This window comes from Trachymyrmex septentrionalis, unplaced genomic scaffold (genome assembly GCF_001594115.1).
Source record: "Trachymyrmex septentrionalis isolate Tsep2-gDNA-1 unplaced genomic scaffold, Tsep1.0 scaffold6, whole genome shotgun sequence".
NCBI classification, from domain to species: domain Eukaryota; kingdom Metazoa; phylum Arthropoda; class Insecta; order Hymenoptera; family Formicidae; genus Trachymyrmex; species Trachymyrmex septentrionalis.
The window spans coordinates 73,698-84,288 of record NW_017305778.1 but is presented as its reverse complement, the minus strand read 5'-3'; the positions used below and the strand labels follow the sequence as shown (position 1 = coordinate 84,288).

Genomic DNA, 10,591 nt, shown 5'->3' with positions numbered 1-10,591 from the left:
ACAACTTGCATAGCCGCATAAACGTATGCATAAAAAAAATTATCCAATTTCTCACATTTCTCCTATGAAGGCGCACGTAAAATGTGATTGGATAATTTTCTTTATGCATACGTATATGTGCTATATGCAAGTTAGTGTGGATAAACCATAAGGGTCGACAGAAGGAAGTATAAAGACTGATGGAGACCTCTAGTCTCTTCAAATACGATCAAGTGTGATATATATTTCAGGTTATAAGAGAAAGAAATTACAAGTTTTAATTAATTTGCAATAAAAAGATGGTTTTTTTGTCGTTGAATCTTTTAACGAGAGCTCGTGGACCTGATGAATTTTGGCGAAAACGGAAAATATTCAAACTTGCCGCGGTAAATGATTTGTCACGATAGATACTAGATCTAAATGTTCTTCATCAAAACATATTGTCAAAAAAATATATGGGAAAACTTTTAATGTTTTTAGCATTTTTTTGGTAGAAGAAGGAATTGTTACAGCATAGCTATCAGAGGCGTACATCGAGCTCTTACATACAGCACTATGGGCAGAAAATTGAAAAAAGAGGATATGAAAGAGGTAAAATTGATCAAAACACTTAAGAATAAAAATTGTATGTATATTTATATATGTGTATGCATATAGAATTCATTTTTCTAAAATTTTGTGCTCCTCTTCTGCTTTCAGTTGCGGGAGCAAAGATTAGGAGCTGCTACGAGTGAACATGGTATAAATTTGACGATCCTCAGGGAAGGATTAACAAGATGTAATATTCTATTAAATCGAAAATCACTGACTGATTTAGCGATTTGGGAACCTCGATCTTTCAAAGCCATCACGGACATCGCATGTGCGAGAGCAAAGCAAGATCATTTTAAGACTAAACTGAATATTCAAGTACCAAAGAATGTTATTGTAAGGGGTTTAATTAAATAATTTTTCATAAGTATAAAATAATAAGTTTTTTCCTTCTAATATATTTATTTGTTACTTTTGAGATATTTTCGAGTTCATGTTAATCATAATCGTATGTCAATGATACTACAAAAGTCGCTAGATACACGATTAATTTTTTTTATGATACGTCATTTGTGGCACCATAAATACATCTAATCAAATTACAAGAATCAATCATGTACACGACAACAATGCAACATCGAGTAATCTTTATTAGCTACCTTGCAAGAGCTTAACATGATAAATGAAAATAGAACTCTCCTTTGTGACATTACATTTTATCAGAACAATTATATATGTTCAAACGGAATAGGCAATTTTTTGCACGTACTCCGAATAAGAATAAATTTCATCTGATATAATCTCATAAATATATTTGTTTCGTCAACAACATGTATATTCAACAACGAGCATTGACGATTTGTACAAAATCGGGCTTGAGTGACGCGCCACCAACCAAAAATCCATCGATATCCTTTTCTTTTGCTAAGTCTTTGGCATTGCCTGCTGTCACGGAACCACCGTAGATAATTCGTAAAGTTTGTGCAACATCGGGGTTGACATTCTTGCACAACCACTCTCGTAATTTTTCATGAACCTCTTGCGCTTGCTGCGGCGTCGCAGTTTTACCTGTACCAATTGCCCATACTGGTTCATAAGCCAAAACTACGTTTTCCCAAGATTTAATTTTATCCGCTATTGCCTTGGTTTGCCTATAAACTACTTCTTCGGTCTTTCCTGCTTCGCGCTCTTCCAATTTCTCACCTATACATGCAATCACCTGGAAATGACAAAAAATATTTTTTTTCTCTTGCTTTTATTATAATTAATCGTGTTGCATTATGTGTATATTATTTTTCTACATATAATTTATGTCTATTCTTTGAACATGCATATATATATATATATATATATATATATATATATATATAGTATATATATTTAATAAAATATAATTGATTTTTATATTTACTTTCAATCCAGTTTCTAAAGCATGTGCAACTTTCTCTGCAATTAATTCGTTCGTTTCATCGAAAACGTTTCGACGCTCTGAGTGGCCAAGAATTACCCAGGGAATGCCATTATCCAGAAGCATAGCTGGACTAATTTCACCAGTAAATGCTCCTTTAGCAACTTTGTACGTATTCTGTGCACTGACACTAACATTGCCAGGAACGATGGAAGTTACATACGTAAGATATATCGCTGGAACGCCAACTACAACCTCTATAAATTACAAAAATGTCATTTTTTCAATTAAAAACAGACAGTCCATAATTGTACCAAAATTGAAGACTAAAGAACTTGAATAAGAAATAGAACAAAATGATACATTATGTAATCATAGAACATCGCTATTAGTTTCTTGGATGTAAATATCTGAAGGTAACTTGACAAAATTTTGGAATTTTAAATATTCATTTTACTTTTTTATTTTATTTTATATTTATCTATATTTTTAGTTTTTTTTTTATTTGCTCGATTGAATTTTACTGCGCTCATAAATATAATAATTTGCGATTGCAATTTGAATACATTTTTTGTAAATAACAGGTGTTGATTTTTCCAATACGAGAAACATTTTGTACAGAGTGACTGGCATTCACATACCAACATTAGGATCGAGTGGACCAGTTTTCAGGAACGCGACGATGTCGCCAATCTCGCTCTTTGTGCCGTTCATCTTCCAGTTACCGCCAACGAAGAATTTGCGTCCCATCGTTTGTCTTATGTGTGCACCTCGTGACAGCTTATGCAACGTGCGAGCTGCAACTAATCTTTTTTTTCGTCGAACGCAAATTGAAGTTCGAACTCGATTCTCTGACCTACTCGAACCCCTATCTAATCTGACCTACTCTGACCTACTCTGACCTTCGCGCGCACACCAAGGTGAACATACCCCACCCATGGTGGTTCCACCCAATCATATTTTACATATGTACATCTTTGTGATAGAAATGTGACTGGATAATTCTCTTTATACATATGTTTATGCGGCTATGTAAGTTGTGTGGATATATCTTACAGCTTACGACCATATTGTAGAACAGGCATAATCTATAATTGCGTAAGCATAGTTGTAAATGCTTGTAGTTGTAAAAATTCACCAATTACAGCCGAATATGACAAGAATATTAGATTATAAATAGTGAATTCTTACAACCATTTACAACTACGCTTATGCAAACTTAAAGTCTGTTCTACAATAGTGATAATTAATTAGAAATTAACCAATCATAGTCAATTATTTTTGTCATATTCAATTGTGATTGGTCAATTTCTTACGTTCTATTGTAAAACAGGCTTAAGGCCCTAAGATTTTTTATTACCGGCTTCATTGTAGAACCTCCATAAAGTATATAATCTAAAGTTTAATTCAAGATTCCTAACCTCTCGCTAGTCTGTTGACAGTATCATGCGAACAGTGATAATTTATAAATCAAGATTTTCTTATTAGGAGGTAAGTATATACTCACGGTATTTATGATATATACGATCGACAGAATGTCGGAGCGATATCTCATTACGAGTCACGTATACAGCGTTCGTTAATATAAGTTTTATTGACATTGTAAAATCTGTTAAATTTTCATAACGAATGATAAAGAATGCCAACTTCTTTTTATGTACGTACTTCTCGCTTGAAACTTATAATAGCTAGCTCTGAGCACCTATTATGGATCCATAATTTCCAAGCGTTCGGAATGGATTCCAATCGGAATTATTCAATTATTCCCTAGATTTCTATTGTGTTTTCTGGGGAAAACGGATAATTCCGATCGGATTTCATTCGAACGACGTACTCCTTAATAGGTACCCTGATAATTCTGATATTAATAGTGATGAGAATTCATCATATAAAATAGATTTACCGATAATTCGGCTCACTGCTCTTTGTTTTTATTATGAATATTAAAGATTTGTTTTCCAATGATAAACTTTTACTCCGAGTCAGCTCTGTCGATAAAAATCTTTCTGGATCTATCTTCTAAAATTCGAGAAAAATTGTATACTCGTTTATTATATTTACAAATCTTCTGTTTTAGAAGACATCGAGAGATGGCAAGCGAGGAAATATATAATCGAGAGGCCAATAAGAAACTGCAGCCCATATTTAAAAATCGTTCGTTTCAACAAAAATTTCGACAGACCAGCACCACTGGAAAGAAACGCACTTGGCGATCGTTGAAACAAGTCTTGGCTCAAGAACGTTCGTTACCATGGCCAACGACAATAAAACATTGTATGCATCGAGTGTGACAAAATTTTTATTTTCTCTCATAGTTGCATTTATACATATTAGTCGGAAAATATTTAAACCGTAACGAGACATTTTCATATAATCTGCACGTGATTAAGATCGAAATAGTTTCGCGACGTGTATTAAATACAGAGAGAGAGAGAGAGAGAGAGAGAGAGAGAGAGAGAGGGAGCATATCGTTTTCAGCATAAATCTGTTTAAATTTTAGACAGTTCCATCAACGCACCGCCGAGCTTCAAACCTGCAAAAAAATACTCTGATATTTCTGGATTGCCGGTGAGTAATCCAGAGAAACGATTGCTGTAATATTTATTAACTAGTCAACATTTAATCAAGCTTTTCCTCGATGCTGTAAGCTCGTAAAGCGCGGTAAACTAATTTAAATAAACAAATTGCATTTCATTTATAGGCACGATACACGGATCCACAAACTAAATTGTATTATGCCACCGCTGAAGAATTTGCAACGGTTCGCAGTTTACCGATGGACATAACAGCCGGATATTTGGCTTTACGTGGAGCGTCTAGTATCGTTGGTTAAATAATCTGATACTCGACATAGCTTAGCAGTCGTGACTACATCTTGATCTATATATCGTCTGGCAATGCAATTCAATCATCCAGTGATCGTTACAAGAGTTTACAATTTATATTTTAAATATATAAACATCTATACATTTCGCAATATGTTGCTTTTAACATCCTAGAGTTTCCTTCTCATTCACATTCACGAAGAACAGGGATACATCGATAGGGATGGAGTGTTAGATGGAACGATTCAATCGATAAAGAGACAGAGTAAATAAAGTATCGATATTTTTTTTCAGACAACATATTTATAACATTTTCACGTGATGCCAATTTACTTTGCAGGATTTTCCAAAATGAATAATTCCATGGATAATTTTGGTTTTCATTTCTTTTTTGTTCTTATCTTCTTTGTGTTACTTTACACAGTACATTATTAAAAAAGCTTGTCCATTATAACTTAGTATATGAACTAGAGGTTAATAAAGGGGAGAGACCTGCGGAGGACCTTCGAGAGCTGTATTACTGTTCATCGACTGTTGCACTGAATCTTTACATTTTCTTTTTTTTTCAGTCCAGTTTACGCGCCCCGTTTGCTACTAGCAACACGGCCATTTTAACAAATTTGCAATTGAAGATACAAACAGCAAGGCCTACTGAAATATTGCCCGTTCGTGCACTATCCTTAGGTTGCCATTTGTCTTTAATGTAATTAATTACTTGATCGATGTGATTATTTTTATCGCTTTAGTCATATAAATCAGGAAGATCTTCATCATCGCTATCAGCATCGTTGTCCCCTAATTCATCCAACTCATCAAAATTTGGCTTGCTATCGCCCGAGCCGCTTAGACCACCCATCTGTCGCATCATCTGCGAGATCAGAAAAAAGTATATATATCAATTATCGACAATATCTTGATAATTTTTGGCTACAAATACACGTGGACATTCGTTCTTACCTCTTCTAAATCTGGCGGATTACCTTCTTCGTCGGTATCGTCCTCATCCTTCCATTTGTTAAAATCGCTCTTTAACCAGTGAGCCTTTGTTTTGTCTTTAATTAATCGTGGCCAATATGGTCCCTCTTCTTTCTTAGCAAGAATCAACTCAAAAGTCCTACCCTTCATATTTTTTATGGTTTTGCTGGGCTCAATTTCTTTGTACAGATTAATTGTAATTTCATGCATTTTTTTATCTGTACCTCCCTCTCCTTTGAAGTATATCTTTTCTGGTTCGATTTCAATAACAGGATCTTTACAATCTTCTAAGCAGATAGTAACATATAAGATATCTTTTCTTTGAGCCCACATGACTGGGGGAGGAGGTATCCTAAAAGTTGAAAAAGGAACAAAAAATATTATGCATGTATGTATATATGTATATAAGTTGCATACAGCAGAAGCAGCTTTACAATTGTAGGAAAATATTCTTTAATATGATTGATCTTGCCTTTAAGTACTTCTTCATTGAATCTAATTATATAAAACAATCTCCGAACACAATTGCAAAGTTGCTTTTTCTGCTGAATGCAATCAGGATAAAACTCGAAAAATTAAAAATATTCAATTATTCTAACTGAATAAGAATCTAATGTAAAAAAGATATCACTTTTTGATATCACATTTTGAAGAAGTAAAAAAAAGCTTCCGTGTATATGAATCTATAATTGATCTAAAGAATTGAAATTTAAGTCGAGACATTCTCAGACTTGATCGAAAATTCGTCTTTTTTTCTTTTGATATCCCTCTGGTTCTCAATTTTAACCAGAGTTCTACAATAAGCAAGTAGTATTATACTAGTGCACATGAAATATCTCATAATTTTTAGAGTAAGTAACATTACTCGAAACACTCTCGTATTTACTATTTCGAGTATTAAATATCCTGAAAAATCCACATAAACGAATTCCCACGTGTGCAGTGTGTATTCTATGTACATAAAGGACCTGTTGTACCTTTATAGGTTAGGGACAAAAGCTCGATGCTATTTCGCGACGCATCGTGATTTATTCGAGTCGTTACAGTGCGCTGATATGCGCGACATATATCATGCGGCGCAGTGACGCGAAGAGATTCGCTTATCACGTTAATCATTGCAAAACGAAAATACGAGCACGTCGAAGAAGCGAGTCATCGATGCCCGTCGTCCGGCGCGACATTGTTTCGATTCGTACGAAAGAGGCGGAGGAAAAAAAAAGAGCGAAAAGAACACGTCAATACGGAGATTAACGCGAGCGAATAATCGCGTTACGCATTTTCGTTCGAAAGAAAGATTGCCGCCATGCGGTTAGGTCGTATCTCGGTCGAGAAACTTGGAGAATCAATAAAACCGTCTCACCAACATGGCGATGCTACGGAAAGCACGGGGCGGCATTTACATACAACCGCGACAGTTATTCGTGGCTATACGCGGACGCGCGGCTACGGAGATCATCATCAAGCCTGCCGAAGCGAATCGCCACGCCAATTTATGTCAATCCTAGGATACTTACTGGCTTTCTTGCGTCATGCTTTCGACAGCTTCGCTTGCAACGAGAATGAAACAAATACACAGCGCACGTAGCGCACTCACTCACGCTGACACCGCCGCGCGCCACTCGTGGCCGCTCGGCGTATCCGATTCGAGATTCTAGATTGTTCGGCGTTCGCGCCACTTCGATATATCGTTTATTCTCATGAAACTCTCAATCGATGTGATTCGATTGGCAGCTTGCCAAACTGCGTTTTGCTCTCCGCGATTTATCTACATACATAAACTTACAGGAAAAATAAATATTTTAAAAACACGTTGCTATTTTCTTTATAATGTGATTTAATAGATTTATTATTTTACATGTTTATTTCTTACAATATCGCAATATGTTTCGTGTATCTATTTCATCTTCCTCGCCATGAAAGAAACGTGTAACGAATTAATTGTACTATAAATATGCCCGTTCTTTTTAGCTGAACTTTTGTATTGGTTCATCTTTCTTCCTCTTCTTTTCTCTTGGAGAGAAAAGGAAAACAGATGAACCAAAAGTTGCAGAGCAAAAGTTCGCAGCTAAAACGAACATGCCTAATGTGAACTAGTTAGAGAAGGCTGCTTGAGAAGATCCTTAGCGATAAGAAAAGAAAACGCCGATTTCGCAATAAATCAGCACACATCAAAAACACGTTTATGTATACAGGGTGTATCTTAAAAAGCGCCTTCTAATCATATAGCATATTATTCCTGATCAAAAATTGAGTCGAAAAGTTCTGAGCTATACTGCAATTTTTTTACAACAGTTAACGAGATATTAATTCCTAAAGATTGCCAAATATGCAGATAAAATTGACATAAGGCCAGAATCAGACTACGCATTGAAGATTGAGATTAAAAATTAATGATTGAAATTTGATCAGTCTTTTCCTCACCAGAGTGAGGGCAAAGAATTTTAACTTCTATCGTTTTGATCGATCAAATTTCAATCTCTCAATCTGATTCCGGCCTAAGACAACTTTAATATATATCTTTCGATATTTTTATAAAATACTTATCTTAAAGATGTTTTTAAAGAGCTCCTTAAAGATATCTTGAAGTTGTCTTACGTGCCGATTTTATACATTTCGCTCATTGAATAACTAAAAAAAAAAAATTGTGAAAATTGCAAAACAATAGAAAAATTTTCGATTCAATTTTTACCAAAAATATAACACTATATGATTGAAGATCACTTTTTAAGATACACCCTGTATATATATGCATGTAAATAAATGTTATTGCGACGTCTTATCTGCGAATATATTAATTTTAAGATAGGAAATTTGTATTATATACTCAAGAGAATCGAAACGTCTCTATAATTTTATATATTTTAATAAAGAATATATATATATATACACGTTAACAGCTTATGTGTGTTAGCTTTAAAACGCTATTATTTTATTATTTGTTTGATTTATTCATTAAAGCCTAATTTTCTAAAATTTGATATATTTATAAATAAATAAATGCGCGTGCGTGCATGTACATTGCAGCACACACCGCGCACATATCGGCAAGGATAGAAACAAAGCGGTTTAAGTCAGAGTTTACAGATTGTAGGTCATACGTTGAGGAGGGGGCACGGGGAGAAGAAATCCGGTGGGGAGCCATTCTTCTACCGCGAACTAACTGGACACGCGGACGCGAGTACAACAGTTTCTTTCTCCTGCAGGTTCGATTCAGGTGCGATTTGCCATCCGCCGCGCGCGTCCGCTCTTTTCGTTATCGTGCATGCGTGCGTGCGTGCGTGCGTGCGTATATACATGCGTGGGCGCGCGCGAGTGACACGTAATGTAAGAGAACGAGAAAAGGCGCGCCCTGATCCCTGTATCGTGATCGATCGATCGATCGTGCGACGCGACACGGTGCGACGCGATACGGTGCAGTCGCGCGGCTTCTCGACACAAGTACGTATATGTACGCACGTTTTTTCGTGTAATACGGACCAAAATCTTCTCACGAAGGTAGAAATATGATAAGAGAGCAAATGTAAGTTGTACAATACGCAAAATAGTGTGAATTAAAAGCGGTATTAGAGAGCAATTGATTTATAGGAATTAGGAAACTGCAAGGGGGAATACAGAACGTATTTATCGCGCGCTTTGAAAGAAGAGATACTCTCAAGAAAATGTTTTCTCTGTTTTCACTAGGTGTATATGTTTGCACGGGAACACAGATTTTAAGTTGTAAAATAAAGATGAGAATAGAATATTTATGGATTGAGAAAATGTGTGTACAACGTGTTCCTTTTATTATTATTATAATATGCATTATACCGTTATTCACATTATTATACATATATATATATTTTTTTTAATTAAACTTTCTCGTAATTGATAACGAAGATAACAATTATAACGCAGAGAGTATATTTTTGAATTTTAACGTTTTTTTCTCTCCGAGATACACCATATTAAAAAATATGAAGAAGAGAGATACAGGAGAGTCTAAGCATCTCTAGAATATGTTAAATTTCATGTATTGAATACATAAAATACGTACAAAGTTCAAAGAGATAAAAGTATTAAACGCAACGTTAAATCAAACGTTTAAATCTTGTGTTTTTTCTATCCTGTTAGCTTTGTGCAACGATAGGGACTAGGTATCGTCCCTGTGTCAAATGTGAGTGCGACGAGTATTTCCGGATAGGAAAGAAAAAGGTGTGGATGACAGTAATGACGATGAGAAGAACGACGTGACCTTCGATTTGAAGCGGGTATCGTGAGCATCGGTCGAGGCACTATGTCGACGAGTTCGCTCTTTTACAAGGACAAGTACGCGGTAAGTGCGTATGATGCGCATATACATGTATACTTCTCTGTTTTATCGGTGGCCGTTTTTAATTATCACAGTCAGCACCAGATAATAAACGCACTCGCATACCATCGTATAACACATACAGATGGTGAAGGAAAACTTTCAATTGAAAATTAATAAATCACGCGAGTAAGTTTTTCAGCATAATCTATCCCATGCAAGGAAGGTCGACATGGTAAATAACGCAGTTACTTAAAAATATCTATTAATCAGATTAAAAAAATGCGACGGCGTCATCCATGTTTCATATATGCAATTACATAGGTTACGCCTATGAGCTTATGCGCTTCTATGCACTTGCCTATGCGCCTATGCGCCCATAGATGCGCTTCTGCGCGAAGCGAGAAACTCCACGGCTGCGGTAAAAGCGGTACATCTATGTATAACGACGTGCTTTCACTCTAGCCTCGCGAACCCAGCAAAATCGCAGTTCCGCGTCTAAGTAATAATGATGTATCGCCGATGCGTATCGGCGTAATTGCGATACAAATCCAATTGTAGCCGGTCGATCAGTTATTATCCACG

General features: G+C 35.7%; 4 protein-coding genes across 6 annotated transcripts; 2 read left to right on the top strand and 2 right to left on the bottom strand.

Annotated features, from left to right (window-relative positions):
• Positions 1–192: 192 nt before the first annotated feature.
• On the top strand, positions 193–940 carry LOC108752273 (39S ribosomal protein L20, mitochondrial). Its single transcript, XM_018492975.1, has 3 exons — positions 193–365; positions 460–570; positions 679–940. The coding sequence occupies exons 1-3, from the start codon at positions 279–281 to the stop codon at positions 925–927; spliced, it is 447 nt and encodes a 148-aa protein (XP_018348477.1). The 5' UTR covers positions 193–278; the 3' UTR covers positions 928–940.
• A 12-nt stretch (positions 941–952) lies between these two features.
• On the bottom strand, positions 953–2,828 carry LOC108752271 (triosephosphate isomerase). Its single transcript, XM_018492973.1, has 3 exons — positions 2,560–2,828; positions 1,922–2,175; positions 953–1,729 (listed from the first exon to the last, which is right to left on the bottom strand). Exons 1-3 carry the CDS (start codon positions 2,666–2,668, stop codon positions 1,349–1,351), a joined length of 744 nt encoding a protein of 247 aa, XP_018348475.1. The 5' UTR covers positions 2,669–2,828; the 3' UTR covers positions 953–1,348.
• Positions 2,829–2,926: 98 nt separating this feature from the next.
• Positions 2,927–5,218, top strand: LOC108752274 (INO80 complex subunit C). Of its 3 annotated transcripts, none has more exons than XM_018492977.1 (5): positions 2,927–2,950; positions 3,293–3,409; positions 3,999–4,192; positions 4,419–4,486; positions 4,620–5,218. In XM_018492977.1, the coding sequence occupies exons 3-5, from the start codon at positions 4,009–4,011 to the stop codon at positions 4,749–4,751; spliced, it is 384 nt and encodes a 127-aa protein (XP_018348479.1). In that variant the 5' UTR covers positions 2,927–2,950; positions 3,293–3,409; positions 3,999–4,008; the 3' UTR covers positions 4,752–5,218. The 3 variants fall into 3 exon arrangements, with proteins under 3 accessions (XP_018348479.1, XP_018348478.1, XP_018348480.1); XM_018492976.1 differs by having other exon boundaries at positions 2,929–2,950; positions 3,996–4,192; XM_018492978.1 differs by lacking the exons at positions 2,927–2,950; positions 3,293–3,409 and adding an exon at positions 3,705–3,762 and having other exon boundaries at positions 3,996–4,192.
• An 82-nt stretch (positions 5,219–5,300) lies between these two features.
• LOC108752272 (prostaglandin E synthase 3) lies at positions 5,301–7,348 on the bottom strand. Its single transcript, XM_018492974.1, has 3 exons — positions 7,233–7,348; positions 5,701–6,070; positions 5,301–5,611 (listed from the first exon to the last, which is right to left on the bottom strand). The coding sequence occupies exons 1-3, from the start codon at positions 7,247–7,249 to the stop codon at positions 5,486–5,488; spliced, it is 513 nt and encodes a 170-aa protein (XP_018348476.1). The 5' UTR covers positions 7,250–7,348; the 3' UTR covers positions 5,301–5,485.
• Between the last annotated feature and the right edge of the window lie 3,243 nt (positions 7,349–10,591).

Coding starts and splice junctions, on each gene's coding strand:
- LOC108752273 (XM_018492975.1), top strand. CDS start 279: ATGGTTTTTTTGTCGTTGAATCTTTTAACGAGAGCTCGTGGACCTGAT. Junction 366..459: donor AAATATTCAAACTTGCCGCG/GTAAATGATTTG, acceptor TAATGTTTTTAG/CATTTTTTTGGTAGAAGAAG. Junction 571..678: donor AAAAAGAGGATATGAAAGAG/GTAAAATTGATC, acceptor TTCTGCTTTCAG/TTGCGGGAGCAAAGATTAGG.
- LOC108752271 (XM_018492973.1), bottom strand. CDS start 2,668: ATGGGACGCAAATTCTTCGTTGGCGGTAACTGGAAGATGAACGGCACA. Junction 2,176..2,559: donor TCCACTCGATCCTAATGTTG/GTATGTGAATGC, acceptor TGTAATTTATAG/AGGTTGTAGTTGGCGTTCCA. Junction 1,730..1,921: donor CTTTAGAAACTGGATTGAAA/GTAAATATAAAA, acceptor TGTCATTTCCAG/GTGATTGCATGTATAGGTGA.
- LOC108752274 (XM_018492977.1), top strand. CDS start 4,009: ATGGCAAGCGAGGAAATATATAATCGAGAGGCCAATAAGAAACTGCAG. Junction 4,193..4,418: donor GCCAACGACAATAAAACATT/GTATGCATCGAG, acceptor TTTAAATTTTAG/ACAGTTCCATCAACGCACCG. Junction 4,487..4,619: donor CTGATATTTCTGGATTGCCG/GTGAGTAATCCA, acceptor TTTCATTTATAG/GCACGATACACGGATCCACA.
- LOC108752272 (XM_018492974.1), bottom strand. Junction 5,612..5,700: donor ATCCGCCAGATTTAGAAGAG/GTAAGAACGAAT, acceptor CTGATCTCGCAG/ATGATGCGACAGATGGGTGG.